At 44.1% G+C, this 22,742-nt stretch overlaps 1 protein-coding gene across 2 annotated transcripts in view; it reads left to right on the top strand.

Moving 5' to 3' along the window:
• Positions 1 to 22,742, top strand: part of foxn3 (forkhead box N3) — a 77,825-nt gene that overhangs the window by 7,306 nt on the left and 47,777 nt on the right. The window contains exons 1-2 of one of the 2 annotated variants that reach the window (XM_053509773.1): positions 11,558 to 11,672; positions 18,596 to 19,158. In XM_053509773.1, the coding sequence (XP_053365748.1) occupies positions 18,610 to 19,158 (549 nt within the window). In that variant the 5' untranslated portion in view covers positions 11,558 to 11,672; positions 18,596 to 18,609. Of the gene's footprint in view, positions 1 to 11,557; positions 11,673 to 18,595; positions 19,159 to 22,742 lie in introns of those variants that run through there. The other variant, XM_053509772.1, reaches the window with a different exon arrangement.

The following is a 22,742-nucleotide window of genomic DNA, read 5'->3' as shown; positions in this document are numbered from 1 at the left end:
CCTGAGCAGCCTGGCATTTCCTAGAAAACACACTCTATGATGCTGGCGTGGTCGCTGCTCAGACGACCACAAATTGTTCCCCATGACTAAAACTTTGTCTGCAAGCTTGAATCCTTTTAGTGCTCCGTCTCATGTCTGTGTTTTTCTCTAGCACAGTTTTGTGTGTGTGTGTGTGTGTGTGTTAGCTCATGTGTACATTAAGGGCATTGGGAGAATTTGGTTGCTTCACGTGTCTGAATAGGGTCATATGATCATGATGTCACCACCAAACACTACTGTCTGAATCTAACACATCCACAGAGGAGGTCTGATTGTTAAAATTCCCTCTCCATAAATCGGAATTCTCTTAATTGCAGTACAGTTTCGATCCCTTGTCAGTGTAACTGTATGTAGTGTGTGTTTGTGTGAAATGAATAATGGAATGGACATTTAATTTTTATTAAATTGTATTTATGGAACGCTTGTAACAGTGGTCATCGGTGAAAAGCAGCTTTACAGAATCAAAAGAAAATTAGGGAATTCAGTGTGAAATGTGTGAGAATTTGTATAAATTAGAATTATTTGATTGTCCCTGATGAGCAAGACAAGGAAGAAGGTGGAAAGGAGAAACTCTGTGCGATTGCAATTGGAGGAAACCTCGATCTACATCTGTGCAGGATCTTTACCTTAAACAGCTTTATAAATAATGAAACCTCCACCATTTAAATAATAATCATGAATTATTATAAACATATAATTCATTCATAATAATAAATAATAAACATGAATAAAAGCTGATGAGGGATGGCCGAATTTCCGCTCATGTTCTGAATAAGCTCAAGCTCCCCTTTTTCACACAGCTTCATGTTGCCCTGAACTCATGCTGCCTTTAGTGAACCTCCGTTCGCACTCTGCTAGGCTTTTATTGGAGCGAGGACTCGGTCTGGTCTGTCTCAGGCTCTCGGCTTCGTGTGTGTGTGAACTGTAATTTAATCTGGCATTGTTAAATGTTCTGCATGACATCAGTTAGAAGTAAATGAGGAAAGTTCAAGCATCATACACCAGACATGTTTTAATACACTTTAAAATAGTATCCCAGTAAACCCAGTGATCGCTTCAACACGCGCCGGCCAGGAGAAGTGGCGCTATGCTGCTCCCCCTGTTGCCATGGCGTTATCAGCGAGAGCAAACTTTGGGCCTCTGGCAGTCGGCCGACCCTGGTGTTTGCAGAAGATAAGCGCAAAAGGGCCACGAGACTGGAGACATCCGAGTAGACGACTTCACTACACGGAGTGGGTGATAGAGAGAGACAGAGACAGAGAGAGATGCACTGTTTGGAATGTGGAATTGTTCCCATTCAACAAACACACACGCTGCCAGGCCTCGACGTGCCACTGCTCCCTCGTGCTTTGTAGTGTTTTAACTCAATTATCAGAAGAAAAACGTCTGCAACACGTCCAGCAGGCTGCTCTGTCCCGTCAACTGCCTGCCTGTGTGTGTGTGTTTTCCTGGGCTGAAACAAATTCAATTGGAAATGTAATTTTGTTTGCGAGGCAACTGATTAGCGGAGCAGTGTTTCACTGGGGACAGTTTACAGCGCGGTAATGGAATGACATGAATAAATTGTCATCTGACACAAAGATTAAGTACAGCACAGAGCTGTAAACATGGGCGTCGGGTTTCAGCTCAGCATGCGGTCAGCTGTCACCTGTAGCCTTGGTGGAGGATGGCATGAAGCAGACACACACACACACACACACACACACTCCCAGGCCGTTAACTCCGCCATACCTTTCTGTCTTCATCCAGCGGAGTGTAAAACATTAAGCAAATTTTATGAAAAGACTGGTGAATGCAAATCCCGCTTTCCCTCATGTACAGTTGGCTGGAAGCTCTGAGGGCGTCAGCAGAGGAGCAGCACGGCGCGGACGGGGTGGAACACCGAGCAGCTTCTTTAAAAACACACATTTGTTGGAAAAAATGTGAATATTTTGTGGTCAGAGGAATAGAGACAAAAAAAAACAAGAAGTTGTTGTGTTAGATCCGATTTCCTCAACCCCAGGATCTTTAATCAGTTCTGTGTGGAAACAGGGCAAGACTTGAAGCACAAAGACTTTTAAAGTAAATCAGGAATAAAACATTCTGAAGCTTTTATATAAAAACAAGCAGCGATGGTGAGTCATACTTGATGATTTCACAAGATTTCTATTTATTAAAGAAGGATGCAGTTTATTACCTATTCAGAGTGACGTTGCGGGAAAGCGACCTCTTTCCTGTCACAGAGAACCTGCAAGTGGAAAGTCCTGACACTGGAGACTCCTTCCTTTTATGAGTTATAAATAAACATCTTCTTAAAATGATTCAAAGTTTCTAATTTGAATGTCGCGTTTTTTACAAAGTGACGACGCTTTGATGCCTTTGATGCTGAGCTGTTGTGATGTAAACACACACATTGCACACATGGCAAGGTGAGATCAAAGTGTTAGTTAAGTGAAAACAAAACAACAGATATGGACCATGATTGGGTATGAATTTGTGTTTGTGAGAGAAAGTTGTTATTCTACCGTGCGTTTGTTTGTCTGGTCATTCTGCAGCTGTGTCAGACAGTACTGAGGTCTGTGTGTGTGTGTGTGTGTGTGTGTGCGCATGCACACCTGGCGCCTCCTCTACCAGTAATCAGTACAGATTACAGGCTGCAATTAGTCTCTGAGCAGCTCGCCTGGCTGTGCCAAGACCAGAGCTCTTATCCGCTAAAATCAGCCCTGACTTGGCGGGACAGCAGGCGATCCCAGACACGTCCTCAGTCTGAAAGAAGAAGACATAAAAATAACAGACATGCAACATGGAGGCTCCCATGAGTGCCCTGTCCACAGTGACTTTGTTTTCTTTGTGTGTGTGTGTGTAAGTGACTGTGTAAGTCCAGCATGGCTTATAGCTGTTTAATCTGTTCAGATCAAATAAAAGTAGCCGTGGATGATAAAAACTCCCAGCTGCACAGCGTTGGCCCTCAGCCGGAGACCACGCTCCAGTGTTGCTAGGCAACTGTATCACAGGAGGATTGTGGGATCGTATGGCACAGATACAGGAGCCTATAAACATCTCACACAGATTAGGCTTGATTTAAGTGAGGAGAATGTCTCAGATGTTGATCTGCACCTGGGAGAGAGAGAGAGAGAGAGCGAGTCTCTGATCTCCATGTCCTGTGCTGTGGCGATGCTCGTCTCGGTGCGCAGCACGGCTCTCCGGTTCAATTCCCGGAGCGTGGAGAAGTTCTTCTTCACCTTACTGTTCTCTGACTGGTTTATAGAAACGACTTCACGGATTAGATCTGAGATCGGACCCCAGATTGCTTTCATGTGTACAGTTTGAGCAGAACCCTGGTGTGTTTTTATGCTTGGTGCGGTTCTTAAGGCAGGAGAGAACACAGCGGTTGAACACATGGCTGTGGAGCAAACCACGCCGTCTCAGGGCACTCTGAAGTGCACTCCAGTGAGAAAGTAATTCGACGTGATTAGGAGTCGACTCTGAATCAGTTTGAGACAATTTGGAATGTTAATTCAGTGATGTCTTATATCTTTCAAATTTGATGTTTGTGCTGTGTGTGTCGCAGTGTATTAGCAAAGTTCAGTGGCATTTCCACCTGGGATACATGAACCCCCACCGCGCACGACGCGGCAATTGTGCGCAATTTGCACGTGAAAAACTGTTGACACAAGTATTTACTGTTTAATCGTGTTCACCTTTGCATGCACGCGAGTCAGTTTCGGAAAAACTAATTTGCAACCATTTAACCTTATCTGCTAATCAAAAGCAATGAATAGCAGTTTAATTACACTGTGTGTGTGTGTGTGTGTGTGTGTGCGCATGTGTGTAATGAAACGGTGTGATGCACAAAGTAGCTGTCCTTATTAACAAGAATGGGGCGAGCATTTAAAAAAAAATTACACGTTTACTCATTATGAAAATAAATTTAACTTTAATCTATTGTTAGTTCAGAACTCTGTGTGTGTGTGTGTGTGAGTGAATGCCCATTCACCTACCGGATGAATGACTGGAAACGTACAAACAGTGTCTCTCGCATTCTCCCACATTATTTCATTCTCACTCGCTATCATGGCTGGGGAAATGAGGTCGCGCGGCTTTGTGCGCGGTGTAAAAGCGGCGGGATGGCGGGGCCTTGAGATTTGTTTAGTTATATCACACGGATTATAGGACAGCTGGCTGATGAACGAGCTTTTACCTCGACAAGGCCAACCCCCGAGACATTTTCCCCCTCCTAAGGATGTGTACTGGTTGTGTTACTTACATAGTTGGATTATTAAATGAAAAGTGTGTGTGTGTATGTGTAAAAAAAAAATTATAAAATAAATAAATCAAATGTGTATGTGTGATTAGCTTAGGACACAGCCCAGAAAAAAAGCCTTGGTGTGTGCGCAGGGGTAGATACGGCGGGACAGGAGGTGGCATTATCAGTGGTGCGTGAATGAGCGCTACTGATCCGGCAGCACTGATTAAAGATTAAGACTCGAGTCGGGAAGCTCATCTAGCCGGATTTCTCCCCGAGCTGCGAATCAGCTCCACGCGTCACGCTGGGTGAGCACAGGAACCCAGAGTGGCTTCTCTCCCATACCCCTCTCTCGCTCGCTTTCACTCCTCGCAGACCGTCGCTGCATCAGGCTCCACTGTGGGAGGCTCATCACGCGCCCGTGCCTGTACGGCTGCGCTCTGCATCACTGAGACTGCTTCTAAAGAACTCGTGCGTTTAGCTCTCCTGACTCTCGGCTCTGACGCCCAGAGCATTTCTTATATAATACTTGTAACCTGTCTGCATGGAAACCACAAACATGGCACAGCTGAATATAATACAGACATGGAAACACATCTGATTAAGAACAAACTCGTGTTTTTCTATCTGTACTAGCTAGCTACTTCCTACTTTCTTTGTAATGTCTTTGCGTCGTGTTCCTGTTGTGTAAATCACATTATAAACACACACAGTTTTGCATTCTTAAGCAGAATAAATAGAATGGAACTGACAGCAAACATTAATCCTCCATCCATCTTTATGTGCTTGTCTGTCCAAGACTCTCGTTAGCGTGATCGCTGAAGAACGAGCGCTTTACCGTCTGTAGGATTTAGATTTCTCATTGTGGCCAGCAAATGAACTGATTAGACTCTGGGATTGATCGGAAGGTCACGGTAATGTCAGAGGTGTCGGAAACGGTTTCTCTACTCCGTAAGGGCTTTAGAGGCGTATAAATTACTTACTGGACTAGACTTGACGTCTCCTTACATGCGCTCACTGACGACAAAACAGTATTTCTCTGACAGCGCTCTGGCATCCAAGCAGGATTTTCTTACTTGAGCTGTATCCTGATGTGTCCCTTAGGTCGTTTAAAAAAAAAAAAAAAAAAAGAACTAGTGACGTGACATGCTGGCTTTCTGGGAAGTCAATGACAAAAAGATATAGCGCCGAGCGAGCTGAAAGTCACTGAACGTTTTCATCTTGATGTTCTGATCTTTTGCCTGCTCCAGTTAAAGGGGTCACCACAGTGGACCGTCAGATCCGTACATTTGACCAGGCACGGGTTTGACCCCGGATGCCCTTCCTCATGCACCCTACCTAATTGTTTTCTGGTTTTGGGACCAGCACTCAGAATGCCCAGTGTCTAGTTTGGGGGCGTCGGCTGTAACATGGGACATTTACAACTTGATAGTGAAATAGCATGCACTTCGGGCAATTTGACTTTGTGAGGAGGCCGGTGATTGTGGAGGACGCCCACTCTGCATGTGCATCACAGGTCATTTACACTAAAAGTAGAATTCACCAGGTGACTGTGGATTGTTCAACACTGAAACACTCACAGAGAGACTTGTTCTAGGGTGACGTTCCAGTGAGAACCGGCTTCACGCGTTCTCGCTGCTGAAAATCTCCATATGGGCACGGCACGCATGAAAATCCCCTCGTGTCCGGCTAAAGTAAATCAATTAGCACATTTCTGGTAATGGTTTGCTCATTGATTAAGTGATAGCATCACATAACGAGCACTCATTCAGCTCGACTCCATCATGATCGCAGCTCCGCTTCTCAGACTGTAGGGTTAGTGCGCAACGCTATTAACTGTGTTGTGCGATGCTGCGCTGTTTATTAATGAAACACATCACACACCGACACAGTTTGTGCGCATTTAAATGGCCTGTTAGCGAGAAAGCAGCTGTCCCGCACTCTAGTGCTGGAACAAAAAAGAGAAAAAAAAGTCCTTGAGAGAAGACAGGCGTGCGTATTTAGGTAAGATTCATTCAGAAATCTTGAGTCTCATTCACAGACTGATAAATCGAGCGAGTTAGGAACAGTGCCTTAATTTTCATTAAGTGCCCTTTCCCCCTTGAGGGTGCGTAACCATGGATTCGGCTCCTAACCGGGTTTCCCTCACCGCTGAGCCCCAGCTAAATTTAATTCTGCATCTCCTGGGTGCGCTACCCAGGCCCTGAACTACGCACGCATCCTCACAACACCGTGCCACTGCTGTGTGTGTGTGTGTTTGAGAGTATCTGGGCTTCTTAAAACACACACAAACACATACACACCTTGGCTTCTTTTCTGGAGCACGGCTTGGTTGCACCTCTGTAACCTGGGATTACATTAGTTTCCATTCTCATGCACGACTGCCTAGGTGTATTAGCCGAGCGCTAGCCGAGCAGCGGCATTCACGGAGAGCAGGCAGGAAAAATTGATAAAGCTGTTGGATTTCACATCAGACTTTGTTCAGTGACCTTCAGCGAAATGTTCGAGCTTAGCCTGGTCCGACTGGCCGGCCGAGCCTGTCTCAATCTCCGAATCAGAGAGCTCGTTTACAGCAAAGATAGAAACCCACAGGGACGGATTTGTTAGAGAACAGAAATGTCGAAGTGTGTGTGTGTGTGTGTGTGTGTTGTAGAGTTTTCACACTCAAATCCCAGCACATTATGATCATATCTTTACCGATAATGTTTGACCTTTCAAATATGTATCATTCACTAACTCCCACAAACACACTGCTCAGACTCTGTGTTCTGATTGGATGTAGGAGGAGTTCTGGCGGTAGTGCAGCTGCAAATCCCAGGTTTATATTAACGCACACACGGTGCTCCACGTGATATTCCTGAGAAGATGTTTATTTAACATTTATGGAAGGAGTCAGCTTCTGCATGTGCCATGTGTTAATAAACAAACCTGTCTGTTGTCCAGGGGATTTACTGTGGAATGAAGTGGATGCAATAGGATGCGGTGGTGTAGGAAATAAAACAAGTAGCAGTGCTTCATCAGAGCACCAGGCCGTTGTTGATTATTTTCCTGTAGCAGCGCTTTGTGCTGCTGAAGATGCTGACCCAGCACATAATCCTGACCCAAGCACAATAAGCCAGACAGAATCTCAATTATCCTGCAGCGAGTAATAAAGACACGGGATGTGCTGTAAAACACATTACACATCGACACACAGAACACACACACACACACACACACACACTCCAACCTGCTCGGCATCCCTGTATCAGAGCACCATCTCTCTTCTCTGCTTCATGCTCTGTACTGGAACCGAGCTCACTGATGTCTCCATCGCGCCTTATGTCCACACTGCCCCTGGCTTTACACGGTGTGTTAAGGCTGGACACTTATCACATGCCTGGAGCGGACAAGGGCACCGGGTAAAGGCCGTGCACGGGTCAGGTGTTATTTTATAGAAAGTGTGACCTCACCTTGCTGCTCAGCCTCGGGGATGTGATTATCCTCTGCAGTGAAGAAACGAGAAATTAAAACGTAAAACATTTTGCAAGAAACCAGACAATCTGCAGGCAGGAGGAAGCCGGAATTCCTCCGAAGGTTTTTCTTCAATTTGTACCACTTTATGCGATGTAACCTCGATAAATGATGGCAGAACAAGGGGAAAAATGGGGGTAATAACTCAAACCTCGGTGCAAAAATAATACTCTTAATACGATGTCAAAGACCAGCGGGAATGAGGACAAATGGCGGAGCTCCCCTGGGGTTCACGGGCGGAAGAATTAACAAAGCCTGTCACCCCGACCCATTCGCCGATGTCGCCATGGAAACGGACGCCCGGGCGCCTCTGGGTAACCGTGGTGACACAGTTGCCGCAGCAGCCAGCCTGCACCTCTACTCCTAGGCAACAGCAAGCTAGGAAGAGAGCGCGGATAAGAACCTGCATCTCAAACAGCACAAACGAGCTGTAAAGGAGCTTAATCACGTCTGAGGGGAAAATTCACACAGTTACAGACTTTATCATGTCCTCATCTCAGCCCTAATGAAGCCTCAGGGCCAAGGTGCAACGCTGCTGCTAATCTGCTTTACTGTATCTGGGTGATTTCTGGATCTCATCGTCTTAATCCACGACAGCTTTGTACAGGTTTGAGAGGCTAGCGAGCAGAGATTAGATGAGCTTATTAAAACATCCACAGACGCGGCCAGAAATCCTGTACCCACGCGGTCATGTCTTACCTTCTTCCTGTTCTGGAGATTAGACATGCTAACCTGCTGGGAATGAAATTAACTCTGTAGCTCATTAATCGTTAGTTGCTTTTAAATGTATTATCCATGCAGTAGATTTTCTCACACACACACACACACACACACACATTCCTTACAAGTGACTGGGACAGTTTTATTTTATACGAATGATCGCCGAGTCTTAGCTGATATTGCTTTACGTAAGGCTTCCTGTAAGTAAGAGCTAACACAAAGGCGGGAGTGCCGTCATAGGAAACTAATCAACAATATAACGGTGTCCTGAAGAGGAAGTCACTTTAACAAACCTAAAGTTTTCATTTTGTTTTCTAAAGTAATTGATCTATCTCAGTACATCTATAAGTGATTTATTCTCCTTATTCTTCTTCTCACTCGTTCTCACATCGGTCTCTCTGTTTTCAGCTTATGGTTTTTTGCTACTGAGAAACTGTAGAGAAGTGAAAACTCTTCTGTCCTAAAGATGTCAGTAAACTTTGAAGTTCCAGTTTCAGCTCTGACACTGGAGACTCCTTCCATAAATGTTAAACTATCACTTTTCAGGAAACATCAGTATATCGATGAACACAACAAAGTTTCACTTTGTTAAACACAAACAAAGTATTTTAATCTGTGTGTTATTCGTCTCAGATTACACAACGTGAGCGTCACATCATGTGTGAGCTTGTAACTGTAGAACTGTTTAGACTAGCACTGTGTGTATCCTGTAATACACACTGCGTGAACATTACAGTAAGATTGAGCACCTAAGTGGCTTTTAATATTGCCAGTGCCAGATTTTGATCTCTATTTGACACCCTGCTTAATGTTACTATTAATGGAGAAAAAGCCAGCTAGGTTTTATGCAAGCTCAGTCCCACCGGCTCACTTTCAGCAAAGACTTCATCTCAGACACTGGCTAAAATATCACTTTGCAGAGTTAATGCGTAAAAACATTTTACATTTCATTCACTTTGGAACTGGAGCTTAAAATACACTTAAATATAAAAGCAAATTTATTTTTTATTAAAGACTTGTGTGTGTGCAACTATGAGGAAGTTCTCCGAGCTCCGGAGCCCCCGTGGCGTCTGGGATCTGAGCCGGGGGCGACTCACGCGGGAGAGGCAGAGCCAGATAAAAGGGAAGCCCCCGCTCTGCCAAGCCCTTACTGAGATCCCAGCTGTGTTCACTTTAAGCTGCTGTCCCCTCTCACCTCATTTAGATCGACAGAAACGAGACGCTGCTCGAAAACACGTAGAGCTCGGGGGGGTGCACAGGTCAGAGAGTGAGAGGGAGAGAGAAGGCTAATGCATCGAATTACACTCTCAGATCCACTCGGAATTATAATTCACAACAATCTCTTAAAAAGAGAGGGGGATCAGAAAGTGAAAAGGAGAGACGGACTGACTTACAGAGAGACGGTGGGGACTTAATGGAGGAGACAGTGTGAGAAAGGGAAACCGAGTGTCAGTCAACAAGGAGAAAACGGCAAGACGGAGAGGGAGACAGGGAAAGACAGATAAAGAGTGATGGGACGAAAGGCACAGAAAGAGAGAGTGATGGAGAGAGACAGTTTATTCATTTACTTACTTACACTAACAATACGGTGACATGGAACATTCACACCAATAAAGCACTGCTACATTGAAATAAATGAGTGGGGGGGGGGGACAGAAAGAGAGTGACAGACAGACAGACAGACGGGGAGAGAGAGAGAGAGAGAGATCAGTGCTGTGGATGGAGAGAAAGCGAGGTGGATGTGGAGGGATTACTGCTGGATGTGGGCAGGTTTCTGCTCTGATTAAATACACTTTAGTGGATTAATCAAAAGACGGATCGTAAATCATCTCTACACACACACCAACCTCCTGCAACCCAACCTAGAGCTGTGGAAACTCTTACTCACTCCTTCAGAGAGAGAGAGAGAGAACAGAACGCGTATGCTGTTGTCAGAGTGGAGTGACTTCCTCTCGGTCCCGAGTTTGAACTTATTTACTCATTCTGATGTCTGAGCGTTCACGCTTCCGGCTCAGGCTCTTAAACACAGCGGCATCATTGATCCAGTGTGCAGTCGGAAGCACGCCTTTCACGTCACCGTGTTCATACCACAGCACTAAATTCTGACCAAAGGTGTTCCTTCACCCTCAAGTGCATGAACAGGAGGATAAAGTGACTTTTTGGATTAATGGCTATAAAGGAGTCTCTATTGTCAGCGCTCAGGAACATGACGAGATGCATTTTTGCCTTACGTCTTCATGTATAAGTGAACAGTAAACCCTCTGACGGGTAGTCCTGGAGGCACACACCTGTAGAGTCCAGGGTCACCATCTGATCAGAATAAAACAGCAATCAATTAATAAGCAATATAAACGTTTACAAATGAAGCAAGCAGCATTATAAAGTTATGTATTATACTGCCTATTTATTGTGTAAACGTTTATATTGCTTATTAATTGATGAATAAAATCAGTCTGTACAAATAAGATTGTAATTCGATTTAACACACAGCCTTGGCTCGGATGCCCCACCTGATGCAACTCTCTCATTCTTTTGATTGTGTGAAGCTGCTTTGCGACAATGACAATTGTTAAAAGCGCTATACAAATAAAATTGAATTGAGATAAAATTTTATCCATTACATTTATTATTGTATCATATTAGCTGTAAGTAATGTAAGTGATTTTTGTGTGAATTTAAAATACTGTATAAAACAGTTTTTTAAAGAAATTATATCAGATATCAGTTAATACTTCAGTATATACTTTTCAGACTGGAACCAGTAGGAGATGTAATTAACTACTAAGGCAGTGATGTGAACAGAGAAAGCGCCTCCGGCTCTCGGTGCGAGTCCCGAATCTTGTAACTTTCTTGCGCCTTGTTTTCCTCGGAAATAAATCCTGGCTGCTACCGTAGTTGCACTTCTGCACAAAACACCACCGGACTCCAGAAACGCCTGAGAACCCGGCACTCGTCACACAAGTTACTGAGACATGTGACATGTGACACGTGCTGAAGGAGGTGTTTCACACAGGTCACACCCTCAGCCAGAGCTCGCGCAGGTAAACAGCAGGCGGATGAGTCGTGGCTTGCTGAGGAGCGTGAAAAACCAGAAGCTGTTCCTCCGCTTCCTCTAAACACCATCCTGATAGAGCAGAGGGAAGCATCGAGCCTCATGAGAGCCTCCTTAGTGCAGGTACAGAGTTAGCTCCTTCTCTCTCCTTCTCTCTCTCCTTCTCTCTCTCTCTCTCTCTCTCTCTCTCTTTCTCAGAGAGAGCTTCATTATCGTGTTTGGGGCTGTAAGCAGATCTCAGCTCGGTGTTCAGGTTTGCGTCACTCTGCATTCCTCTGCGTGTTTATTCTGAGTTGAGTTCGGCGCTGAAAGCCACAGCCACATGCTTTCTTTCTTTCCAGTGAAGAAGTTTACTTGTTTGGAAGAAGAAGAAAAAAAAGAGGGAAACATTGTTCGCTTCACTCTGGAGAGAAACTATTTGGATTTAAAATGCTGCACAGAAACTGTGTGCTGTTGTTTATAATGTTTTTGTGTGACTGATCCAGACGAGTCATTAGCACCAGGTCATACTACAGCAGTGCTGAATTCTGGCTGTCTGATTGTTTAGGAGGTGTTGGACAGAGACACGTTGTGGTTTCTATGGTAACCACACATGTACAGGAATGTATGCGGCCCCTCATGTCTTCACAGATTAAGAAATATGTAAAGGTGAAGAGATGTTTAATGGACAATTATGGAATGAGTCTCCAGTGCCGGAGCCATATTTATCTTTTTTTGTGGTTTATTAAGTACAGTCATAAGCTTTTTCTGATGTAAGTATAAAGAAATAAAAAGTATGCTATGTTGTTCTTAAATCAATAAAAAGTAATTTTTGGAGAATTTCTGTGGGATCAGAAGAATAAATCACTTTAGTGTGTTGATTATTTTTCTGTTCCTGCACAACACTTGAGTGTGTATAAACTGAGATGACTACGTGATATGAATTTGTTAGTTTGTCTAGCTGCACGTCTGCGTCTCGTCTGCCAGCATATAAATACACTTCTGATAAAAAAAAACTCCTTCGTTTCCTTCAACTCTTGCTGATAAACATTAAACAGCTGAAATCCTAAGTGGAGATGCACTCTGTACACAAACGGTTCTGCATCTTCAGGCAGAAAAAGAGGAGCAGATCGATGGATTCAGTAAATGCCAGAGTGAGAAAGGGCTCGGCCCGAGGAAGAACATACACTTCGGAGTTGCTTCTCTAAATATCTCATAGCTTGTATAAGAACTCTGCAGATTCGTTTTGGCAGACATGAATCTCAGGCGACAAGCTTTATTGGTAACTTTTCTTTAGCCAGCAACTTGTGTGTGTGTGTGTTTGCTGCTTAAAGATTTTCGACACCTAAAGCTAATTCCCTGCATAATTCATCCTAATGCGCTTTGATTATTAAAAGGCGTGCACAGATTATTAGACACGTGTTCCAAGGCGATGGCAACGAAACACCGTCCTCAGCTGCAGGAACCATAATGGATTTAACTCCCAAAAAAAGTCTGTTAATTAATATCCTGATAATCAGCCCCCCGACACAGACCTCAGACTTCAGCACAAACAAATGTTTTAGGGAGGCAGATGGTGTTTGGGCTGTGAACAGAACGTCACGCTTAATTATCCACTCTCGATTTCAGCGCACTCCCGTGTGCTGGCCAGCCCTGGGCCTTTTTACTGCCATCTACAGGCTGATGGTGAGCATTTCGTGAGCAATAAACTATGCTGGGTGGAGTCAGTGTGTACACAGGCCCCTTTACAGCAGGCGTGTGTGTGTTCAGTTATATGTGGCCGTCTTTACTTCTTCCCAGCTTGGTGCAAAGCAACCTGTCAGACAACAGAGTTTGAATCTTATTTTAAATTCTTCAGATGTCCCAGAGGCTCAGAATCGTATCTTTAAGGCTGATTTGTCCTTTTGGTCATAGCACAGCTTCCAGAATTAAAAGCATGCTCGAGTTTTTGGAAACAAGCTGGAAAGTGATTTTGAGCACTTCGGGAATGAAAAAGTAAATACGTCATTTAGACTGTGTTACAGTTCCGGCGGTGCAGTAGAGCTAAAAATAAGTGTGTTTGTATTGTATGTTTTGGGGAACTCTCTGGTACGCGAGGTGTCGAGTCACTCGAAGCAACTCAAACACTCATCATCTAAAGCGACAACATCCAGAGCAAACAATCTCCTGATCAACACTGATCTTAATTCCATCTGCATTACTGAGGATAATGAATCTAATCTACAGTGAACACTAGGCTAGTTTCTTCACCCACATAGTAAAGGCTGGTAAAATCCTTGTTACAGCCACAGTGGCATGCAGAATGAGCACAAAGGGTTTCTGTTTTAATTCCAGCACAAAAACAGAGCTCTGGCTAGCACTTTATGTAAGGAAAAAAGTTTGAAGTACTTAAACACATCTTCACAGTTAGTCATATCTGTGTGAATTTTCTCCATTTAAATGTGATTAGGATATTTTTTAATCAGATCTCAGTGTCTGTTTAGAGACAATTGTTTCTCCAAAGGTAGTGTTTGGAAGCCCAAACGCTGTGACCTAACAACATCTAGCCAATCAGGACCTGCAGTCACAAATCACTTACATTGAGAGGTGGCACAGTGGCTTAGTGGTTAGCATTGTCGCCGTGTCCCTCCAGGGTCGAGGGTTCAATTCCCCCCTCAGGCCTGCATGGAGTTAGCAGGTTCTCCCCGTGCTTGATGAGTTTCCTCTGGGTACTCTGGTTTTCTCCCACAGTTCAAATACACGCAGGTTAGGTTAATTGGTGTTACTGGATTGCCCATAGTGTGTGTGTGTGTGTGTGTGTGCTCTGTGGTGTCCTCAGTCTCCTGGATTAGGCTCCAGGCCGTCCCTGACCCTGTAAACACAATAAACAGTATAGAAGGTGAATGAATAAATGCTGAAGGGATGTGGCTATTCATTTGTTCTGATGTAACATCTAAATGCCTTCAGCCTCAGGCCCAGAATCACTTACTGCACCTTTAATCTATGCCTGCGCTCTCGTACTGTCAGTGTCGAGTATTATCAGTGATATGACACAGTTTACAGTACGAGGGCGTGTTTTGTTTATCACAGAAGATGAAACAAAAGAATAAAGTGATTAATACGGAGATGAAACAGCACTGATTGCACACACTTATGTGAATGGTGCCGTGGTGTGTGTGTTGGAAACACCCCGGATGGCCTTGCGCGCTGAGGTATGATGGGTGCCCATGTCTGTGTCCTAAGGCGGGGTAAGTTGTTATGCACTTTCTTGAAGCACTCGTCTTTTTTAGCGCACTCGATCTTTAGCGGTGTAGCGCGTTTCTTTCAGTCCATTTTGGAGAAGATGAAAGGAGATGTTGATAACGGCAGCAATCTGGCCATCGCCCTGCTTCCTTCTTCACCGACTCCACGCTGTCTCAGCCCTTCCTAATGACAGAGCACCAGTTCCTGTTGAGCCTCATCACCTATATTAACACCCGACCTGACACACACACACACACACACACACACACACACACACACACTTTGAGTGAAATGAAGAGAGAGAGAGAGAGAGAGAGCATCTGCATCTACGTTACAGTAATAAATGCTATCACAAACAGCACACGTGAAGTGTCTTCAAATTGTTTTTTTTTTTCTCTTCAGAGAGGGAAATTTGGTCAGGAATGATGCGTGAAGTCTCTTGGAATGCAGTTGGCAGTAAATTAAGCCCAAACAGAGCCCTGCGTCACCATGGCAACGGCACAATTAAATTACTTTCCTGTCAGTTGTAATATAATGTTCGGTGCAGAGACTCCTGGGACCGCAGCTCCCCACCCGCAGGCGAAGCTACATCAGCGCTCCTCGCCGGAGAGATGCAGTGCATTGATTTTTTGCATGAATGATTCCAGTGTTTGCGTTTGGCGCTTCGTTCTCGCCGTAATGAAGCTGAATAAAGTTTGTTTTTGCTCTTTAAATTGCCGATGCTCTTAAGAGCATCTGAAAAAAGAAAAAAAAGATTTTGAGATTGTTGGCTTGGTTTCGGGTTAGGAGAGCGGGCGAGCGAGTGTGTGAGCTCATTTTCATGTCAATAGAGAATCGATGTTTAGAAAGGCGTCCTTTATGAAGTGATTGCGAGCACTAATAGGGGCTTCGGTGTGTCAGTGTCTCCAGCAGACGCTTTATCGCCGAGTGTAAACCTGCACATTAGTGAATTAACGTTTAAAAGAGAGAATAGGAGAGACGTGTGTGTGTGAGTGTGTGTGTAAGCTAGCTGGACGTGATCCCTGTCACACTGCCACACAGAGCTTCCCTGACTCTCCCTGCTGTCGCATTCTTATCACGTTGTTCCGGATTCGATTGAATTCCCGTCCCACTGCCGCAGGCCCTCAGGACTCAGCCGCATCACACAGAAATGGATCTCAGTGATAAGGCTGATAAAACAGGCCCGTGGGGTTCGGCGTGGCCTTACACACATCACTGAGCGCTGGAGTCAGTCCCGCTGAGGAGCTAGCTAACAATTAGCATGATCTCAAAAATATGACCAAGTCATGTGTGTTTAGAACGTGCTCATGATCTTTCAGAGGACGCTGATTAAAACTATATTTATTTAGAATGTTTTTTCCAGTAACACTAACCATGTAAATACTTATAATAAACATGCGGAGTCATTCATATGGTGAGGTTTTTCTTCCTTTTTATTATTTTGGAAGGAGATGTTTGTTCTCATCAGAGCTTACACTGTGTGACAGTTTCTTGGTAACGTGACATGCTGTTTTATTTTTGTCTTATTAACTTAAATACTGGTGAAGGAAAGACTGTTAATAGCTGCTATAACATAAGCTGTTCCACAGTTATTGTTGTTGTCGGTCTTCCGGCTGCTCCTGTCGAGGGGTCACCATCCCATCCGTACACAACTCGGCACACAAGCCGGATGCCCTTCCTGACATAATGGGTGGGAATGTAACCAAGGCCTTCTGCATGGCCACCGATGCCCTGTTCCACGGCTATTACTGCAGCAATAAACTGATAAAAATCGATATGATGTTTTGCAATAAATAATTCAGGAAAGGTGCGTATAAGATGAATAAAACACTTCGGGATGTGGGATGTGTTATGCTTCTAAACAGTAACTTTGGGTTGGTAAAAAAAAATAATAAACAAAATTTAAAAAAACTGTAATTTAGGAATCTTTTATTTCTTTCCTAGCAGTGTATTCAGGAAGAGAATTGAAAGTAAGAAGAGCGGTGCGGAGGTGTTGGAGGAAGGAAGGCGCGTCCCGACTCGCCGTCAGACGTTTAATACAAAAACTCTGTTGTCCTGTTCAACTTTAAACAGAAGTTTCTGCTAAGAATATTAGTGTGTTTGTGTGTGTGTGTGTGTGTGTGTGTGTGTGTGTGTTTGTGTGTGTTCAAGACGCTCTGTGACGGAAAGATGGTGTCTCGTCTGAGTGTCACACCCGATCCTCCAGGCACAGAATCCTTAATGAAGAATTGTCTTTACAGACTGTGTTTAACTTAGTGGCATAGCAGACACGTTCACTGTGTGTGTGTGTGTGTGTGTGTGTGTGTGTGTGTGTGTTGTTTAGGCCATGTTGTTTAGTTCTTCAGACAGGAAGTCAGCTCATGTTCACGCCACCCCCTCGTAACGCGAGCACACAGGAATCTCAGTCATGCGCAATGGCTCCATTATCAATCCATAAATCTCCTCAAAAGTGTGTGTGTGTGTGTGTGTATGAGATCACTCTGCCAGCTCTTCTCATTAAGTCCTGCCTTCAGAAGGAAACCTTCTTTAAAATGAGGTAAAGCTTTGTGTGTGTTTTTTTTGTGTTTAAAACTGGACGCTAACAAGCAGAGATGCTGAAAGACGTTCCTAATTTGCACAAAAAACAAAGTTTTTAATTTGCTTCATTTTTTTTTTTTTGTTGTTTTTAATATGGACACGGATGTTAGAGCAGACGTTTGGTGCTGCATGTTTTTTTTTGTTTTTGTTTTTTAAGTAGATGTTACACAAGTGATGTATACTACTGTACACCTGAAAGCTACATTGACTGACCAGCCAGTTGAGTTGGTTTAGTGCCGAACACACGGGTGACTCAGCGGGTGATGGTGTGAGGTATTTTCCCCCCTGACCATCACACCATACTGTATGTCCGGTAGTTATGTAAGGTACAGGACGTCGAAGAGAACTGAACAACCCCAAACCCTTATCCAGCATGATGGTGCTCCTGTGCGAACCACAAAGCCAGCATGGTGTGTTAAGGTTGGAGTGGAAGATCTCAAATGTCCTAAACAGAGCTCTGACTGAACGACATCCAAACAACAGCGCCTGAGCTCACTAATGCTCTTGTAGCTGAATGAACACAAATCCCTAAAGTCACACACCAGCACAGAGTGGAGAGCCTTCACAGACGGGTGGAGACCATCCCGTGGAATAGCACATGTAGTCATGGGTGCACATACATTTGAACACATACCGTAGTGTATATGCAATGTATTTTTTTTTTTGTTTTTCTGGTGCAAAGCTAAGCATTGTGATGTAATATATGATTCATGTATTTTGTTCTACCATTAAATAGAACTTAAATAGAAAAGTTTATTATATATAAGTAATACTTCCTAATATGGTTAAAGAATAATTTTTAAACTTTTCCCCTAGTTTTAAAAAAACTATGCTGATCTTGAAGCAGGTGAAGGCACTGGGCTGAAATATATATATATATTCTGTTTCACAATGTTTTTGGGCCTTAATTAAAAATGGGGCAGTTTGAGTTTTTTCTTTTTCTGATCCTGTTTATGAAAGCTGGTGTGGTTTAGAGTGATTGATTGTTGAGAAAACACTGAGATAAAAATATCCGTGATGAAAATGAAAATGTTATTAAAAAAAAAAGGTTCTTGAAGTGCGACATCAATAATTCTGTTATTTCTTTATACTGTACTCTGCAGCCTGTGAAATTCCCTTACAGACAGTGTTAATTACAGCTTTGTGACATTTCCTTATAATTAACACATGGAAGGTGTGGAAGGTGATTTTGAGTGAAATGCAGTGATGTAAAAGAAAGATTTTACCTCAACCAGATGCTGAATGTGTGTTTTATTTTTCTCACACAGGAGCCGTGGTCTAAATGGGTCCGGTCATGCCTCCCAGCAAGAAGCCGGAAGCTTCCGGGGTGAGCGTGACGAGTGGCTTGAGCCAGCTCTACCAGGTGGGCTCCATCACTCGGGCGCTGTGTGAAGACGACGAACTGGAGCTGGCGTTGCCCGTTCCCACCATCAAGTTGGAGAAATCAGGTGCTGAGGATGAGGAGCTGACCAACCTCAACTGGCTGCATGAGAGCAAGAACCTGCTGACGAGCTTCGGCGACCCGGTGCTGAGGAGCGTGAGCCCCGTGCAGGAGCCCGACGACGACCCGCCTCCTTCTCCCGCCACCTCCGACCTCGCCTACGACGCCAAGCACAACCCCAACTGCAAGCCGCCATACTCCTTCAGCTGCCTCATCTTCATGGCCATTGAGGACGCGCCCTCCAAGAGGCTTCCCGTCAAAGACATTTACAACTGGATCCTTGAGCACTTCCCCTATTTCGCCAACGCCCCGACCGGCTGGAAGAACTCCGTCAGACACAACCTCTCGCTCAATAAGTGTTTTAAGAAAGTGGACAAAGACAGAAGTCAGGTAAGGGCACTCTTACTGCATTGGTCATGCCTCATCTATCTTTCAGTGCGGTGTGGGAGAGAGGGAGGGCCATGCTACCGGGAGGCTCTTTATTTAACCGCCACACTGGAGGACTTATACATGATTACTTCGTGAGACAGAGCATTGTTTTATATCCTCAGAATCCTGAAGAATGCACTGTAAGACATGCACAGATGCAGACGGATGTAATTGTACAAAGTATGCAGGGTAAGAGTTAATAAATAGCCAATGGGTAGCCAATCAGAGCATCACTTTTTTTTTTTTCTGTTCATCCATCACGCTGAGTAAAATGGAACACTGACCTTACGCTAATTTAGACACCGCTCGTTGTCTTGCTGCTACTGAGAACCGAGTTCCTGGTATCTTATGTTAAGTTTAGAAAGTTTGGTATTTTAATTAGTTTTTGCCAATTATACGATGCCCTTAATGCACTTAATGGAACATGAACGGCACACTCTGGTACTGGACACGCCCCCCTAATCACCAAATTGAACCAAAATGGCTGACTGGTGCAAGTGCCACACCCACTGTTGTTTAACCATGTCTGCGCAAACGCCTTCATTTCAGAGTGTAAAAATAGCAACGAGGAAAATTTGCCCAACATACAAACTGCTGTGAAAATCTAATCAAATCAGCATGGGTCTATACTGTACGTTGTGTGTGTGTGAGTGTGTGAGTGTGTGCCAGTCGGAACAGTAAAGCCGATCTGCGAGACTCCTCATACTGCCATCTGGTCTGCGGCTGCAGTGCAAAGAATTTTTTTTTGTGTATGCGTTGCTATAGAAACAGCTTTGCAGTTGACATGGAAAGTAAGCTGTTGCTGTAGCAACAGAGAAACTGCTGCGAGTGTACTCGTGCATGCTTGTGTGTGTGTGTGTGCGTGCAAGCATGCTACGTGTGTGTGTGTGTGTGTGTGTGGTGCTAATCCAGTGGTAATGGAGCAGTCATGTTAAGGCAGCTGGGTGGGCTGGACGCCTCACTCCCTCTCCCATCACACACACACACACACACACACACACACACATACACACACCACATCAGCCTTGATCTGTGTCATTCTGTTAACCTTTTCGCTGCTACACACACACACACACACACACACACACACACACACACTGTTGGCTAAAAGAGTGTGACATTAAACACAAGCAATCTGAAGCACCTTCCACTATTGGATCTCCTTGTCCTTTAAAATATTTGTTTTTGTGTTGATTATATCATGTTTATTTTTCTTTTGTGTAATTTTTTTTATAATTTAAATATCTAATAAATTTTTTTTTCTTTTTTTCTTTTATATGAATGAACAAACATAGATCATAAAATTTGTAATTTTACAATCGTCGCTCACAGTAACACGTGAACGCAGCCGAGTCATTTGCATAGCACCGCCTACCCGCTTTTGACTGCACACACGCTCACATGTGCGAACCTCAGTGTCTGCAAAAATGCTTGGATTACTGAGGCCGTTTTCACATTGGCACTCACGGGATGGTTTCCGGGTACACGTGACCCCAAACTCACTGAGAATACGAACTGTGTCCGAGACCGCTGGAAGAGGAGGTCTTAAGAACGATACAGCGCACTCGGGCACTGATCAAGTCATATAACGAATGATCACACCTGAAAACGTAAGTGGACTTGACGTCATCAATGCTGTCTGTTTCCTCTGAAATCTCTCACGCCATTTCACACGCCAATCTTACACGCCATCCTCGGACCTACACAGCCATAGCCAACACAGTAGGAAGGCAGCTGAGAGAGTTACACTTCCCCGAAATATCAATAATATTAGGCAAAACACAAAGATTGACGGTGGCTCACAAATCACCAGGGTGCATACTGCCCCCTGCTGTATTGGAGGGTGAGAAAAATAATTATGTGAACGCTGGCCAGTTGGAGAGGCGGGGTAAGCAGTCGTTCCTGGGCTTGGTACAAGGGTCTAATGTGAAAGTCTTTGTATGCATGCTGAGAAGTAGTTAGGGGCAGGGCTTTCTAGGACTGCTCACTGCTGATTGGTTAAAACGTGTGGGGTTTTCTGGTCCTTTGAAGTAATTTCACTCTGGGGTATTTATTTATTTATATTCCTTCATTAATGTACTGGTCTTAATGAATGTAAAGCAGCATTCCTGAGCGCTGTAATGATGATGCAGCAGCTGCTTTCTATCGTTTGCACACTGAAAGTAAATACATATTTCAAGTAAATGCACAATATTTAAAAACATTTAGGAGGTCACGTCCGTGTGCCTATTAATTTCAGTTCTGCCTTTCATTTGCATGGCCTCGTTGACCTACTTAATTAACGCGCCAGACTAAATCGGTTTTAATTCCACTTCCACAGCGGATGTGTTGTGTATTCATGCACCACACTCCATATTGAAGCAGTGAGAGGCAAATTAAAGAAGCAAAATAAAAGAGTAAATAAGTAAACATTCGACGGCGGCGCAGGTCTCCGGGGTTTGCTGAGGAACGGCGCCTAATTAGTTTCCTCCGAGAAGAGACGGGATTGAGAGACGCGCCACCTTTTCCATCTTTAACTCTTAACACTCAAGCAGCACAGCGTTGGTCAGTGACCGATTTAAAAAAGAACAACAGCTGCTTATACGGACGTCGTGCCGGTGTGTGTCGACACAGGAAGTTTCACACATCAAACTGTGCATTTGGGTTTTCTGGTTGTCACGTAGAACCGAAATGATCATTTCTTTTGTAAAGTGTAAAACTTTGACCACTCTTAGAATATGGGAAAGACGTCGCAAAAATGTCGAACTCACCAAATGCTCGTATTATTTTTTGGTCACAGAAACACTCCGAACATAAGAACACGTGATCATGTGTGTCTGTGCTCTCTTCTCCTGTGTGACCTGTTTTTTTTTTTTCTTTTGCTCAGTCAGGTTTGTATGGTTGGTAACAATGAATAAAATTCAGTTCATCATATTGCTTAGGCCAGTGGCTCTCAGCTCCGGTCCTGGAGGAACACGACCTGGTCGAGTTTTAACTCCCAGCACACCTGGACTTAACTAATCAACTAATTAACAGCCTTTTCTTAAATGAAGAAATATGTGTTAGAGCGGGCAAAACGCTAAAACACTCCAGGAAAAAGGTTGAGAACCCCTGGCCTATGCTGATAAAAGCACGTCACTCTACACTGCACAATCCAGACCCCATGCAGTTATTAAAACACAGGAATTCAATAAATACCTAAAATGCTCTGGGCTTTAAGGGATATCATTTTTTTTCAGGTGCTAGTTTTGGCATTGGGCAGTGCAAGGCAGCTTGTATTTTTAAGTTTAATTTTTTTTTTTTTTTTAAGTTAAGCCTTTATTCGTCACACATACATTACTGCACAGTGAAATTTTTTATTCTTCACATATCCCAGCTTCTTGTTAGTAGGCAGGGGTCAAAGCGCAGGGTCAGCCATTTTTTTTACGGCGCCCCTGGAGCAGACAGGGTTAAGGGCCTTGCTCAAGGGCCCAACAGCGGCAACCTGGCGGAGCGGGGGCTCGAACCGCAGATCTTCCGATCCGTAACTCAGAGCCTTAACACACTGAGCCACCACTGCCCCACAT

The sequence above is a fragment of the Clarias gariepinus genome, chromosome 13 (assembly GCF_024256425.1).
Source record: "Clarias gariepinus isolate MV-2021 ecotype Netherlands chromosome 13, CGAR_prim_01v2, whole genome shotgun sequence".
Lineage (NCBI taxonomy): Eukaryota > Metazoa > Chordata > Actinopteri > Siluriformes > Clariidae > Clarias > Clarias gariepinus.
This window is presented reverse-complemented; position numbering and strand designations above follow the sequence as displayed.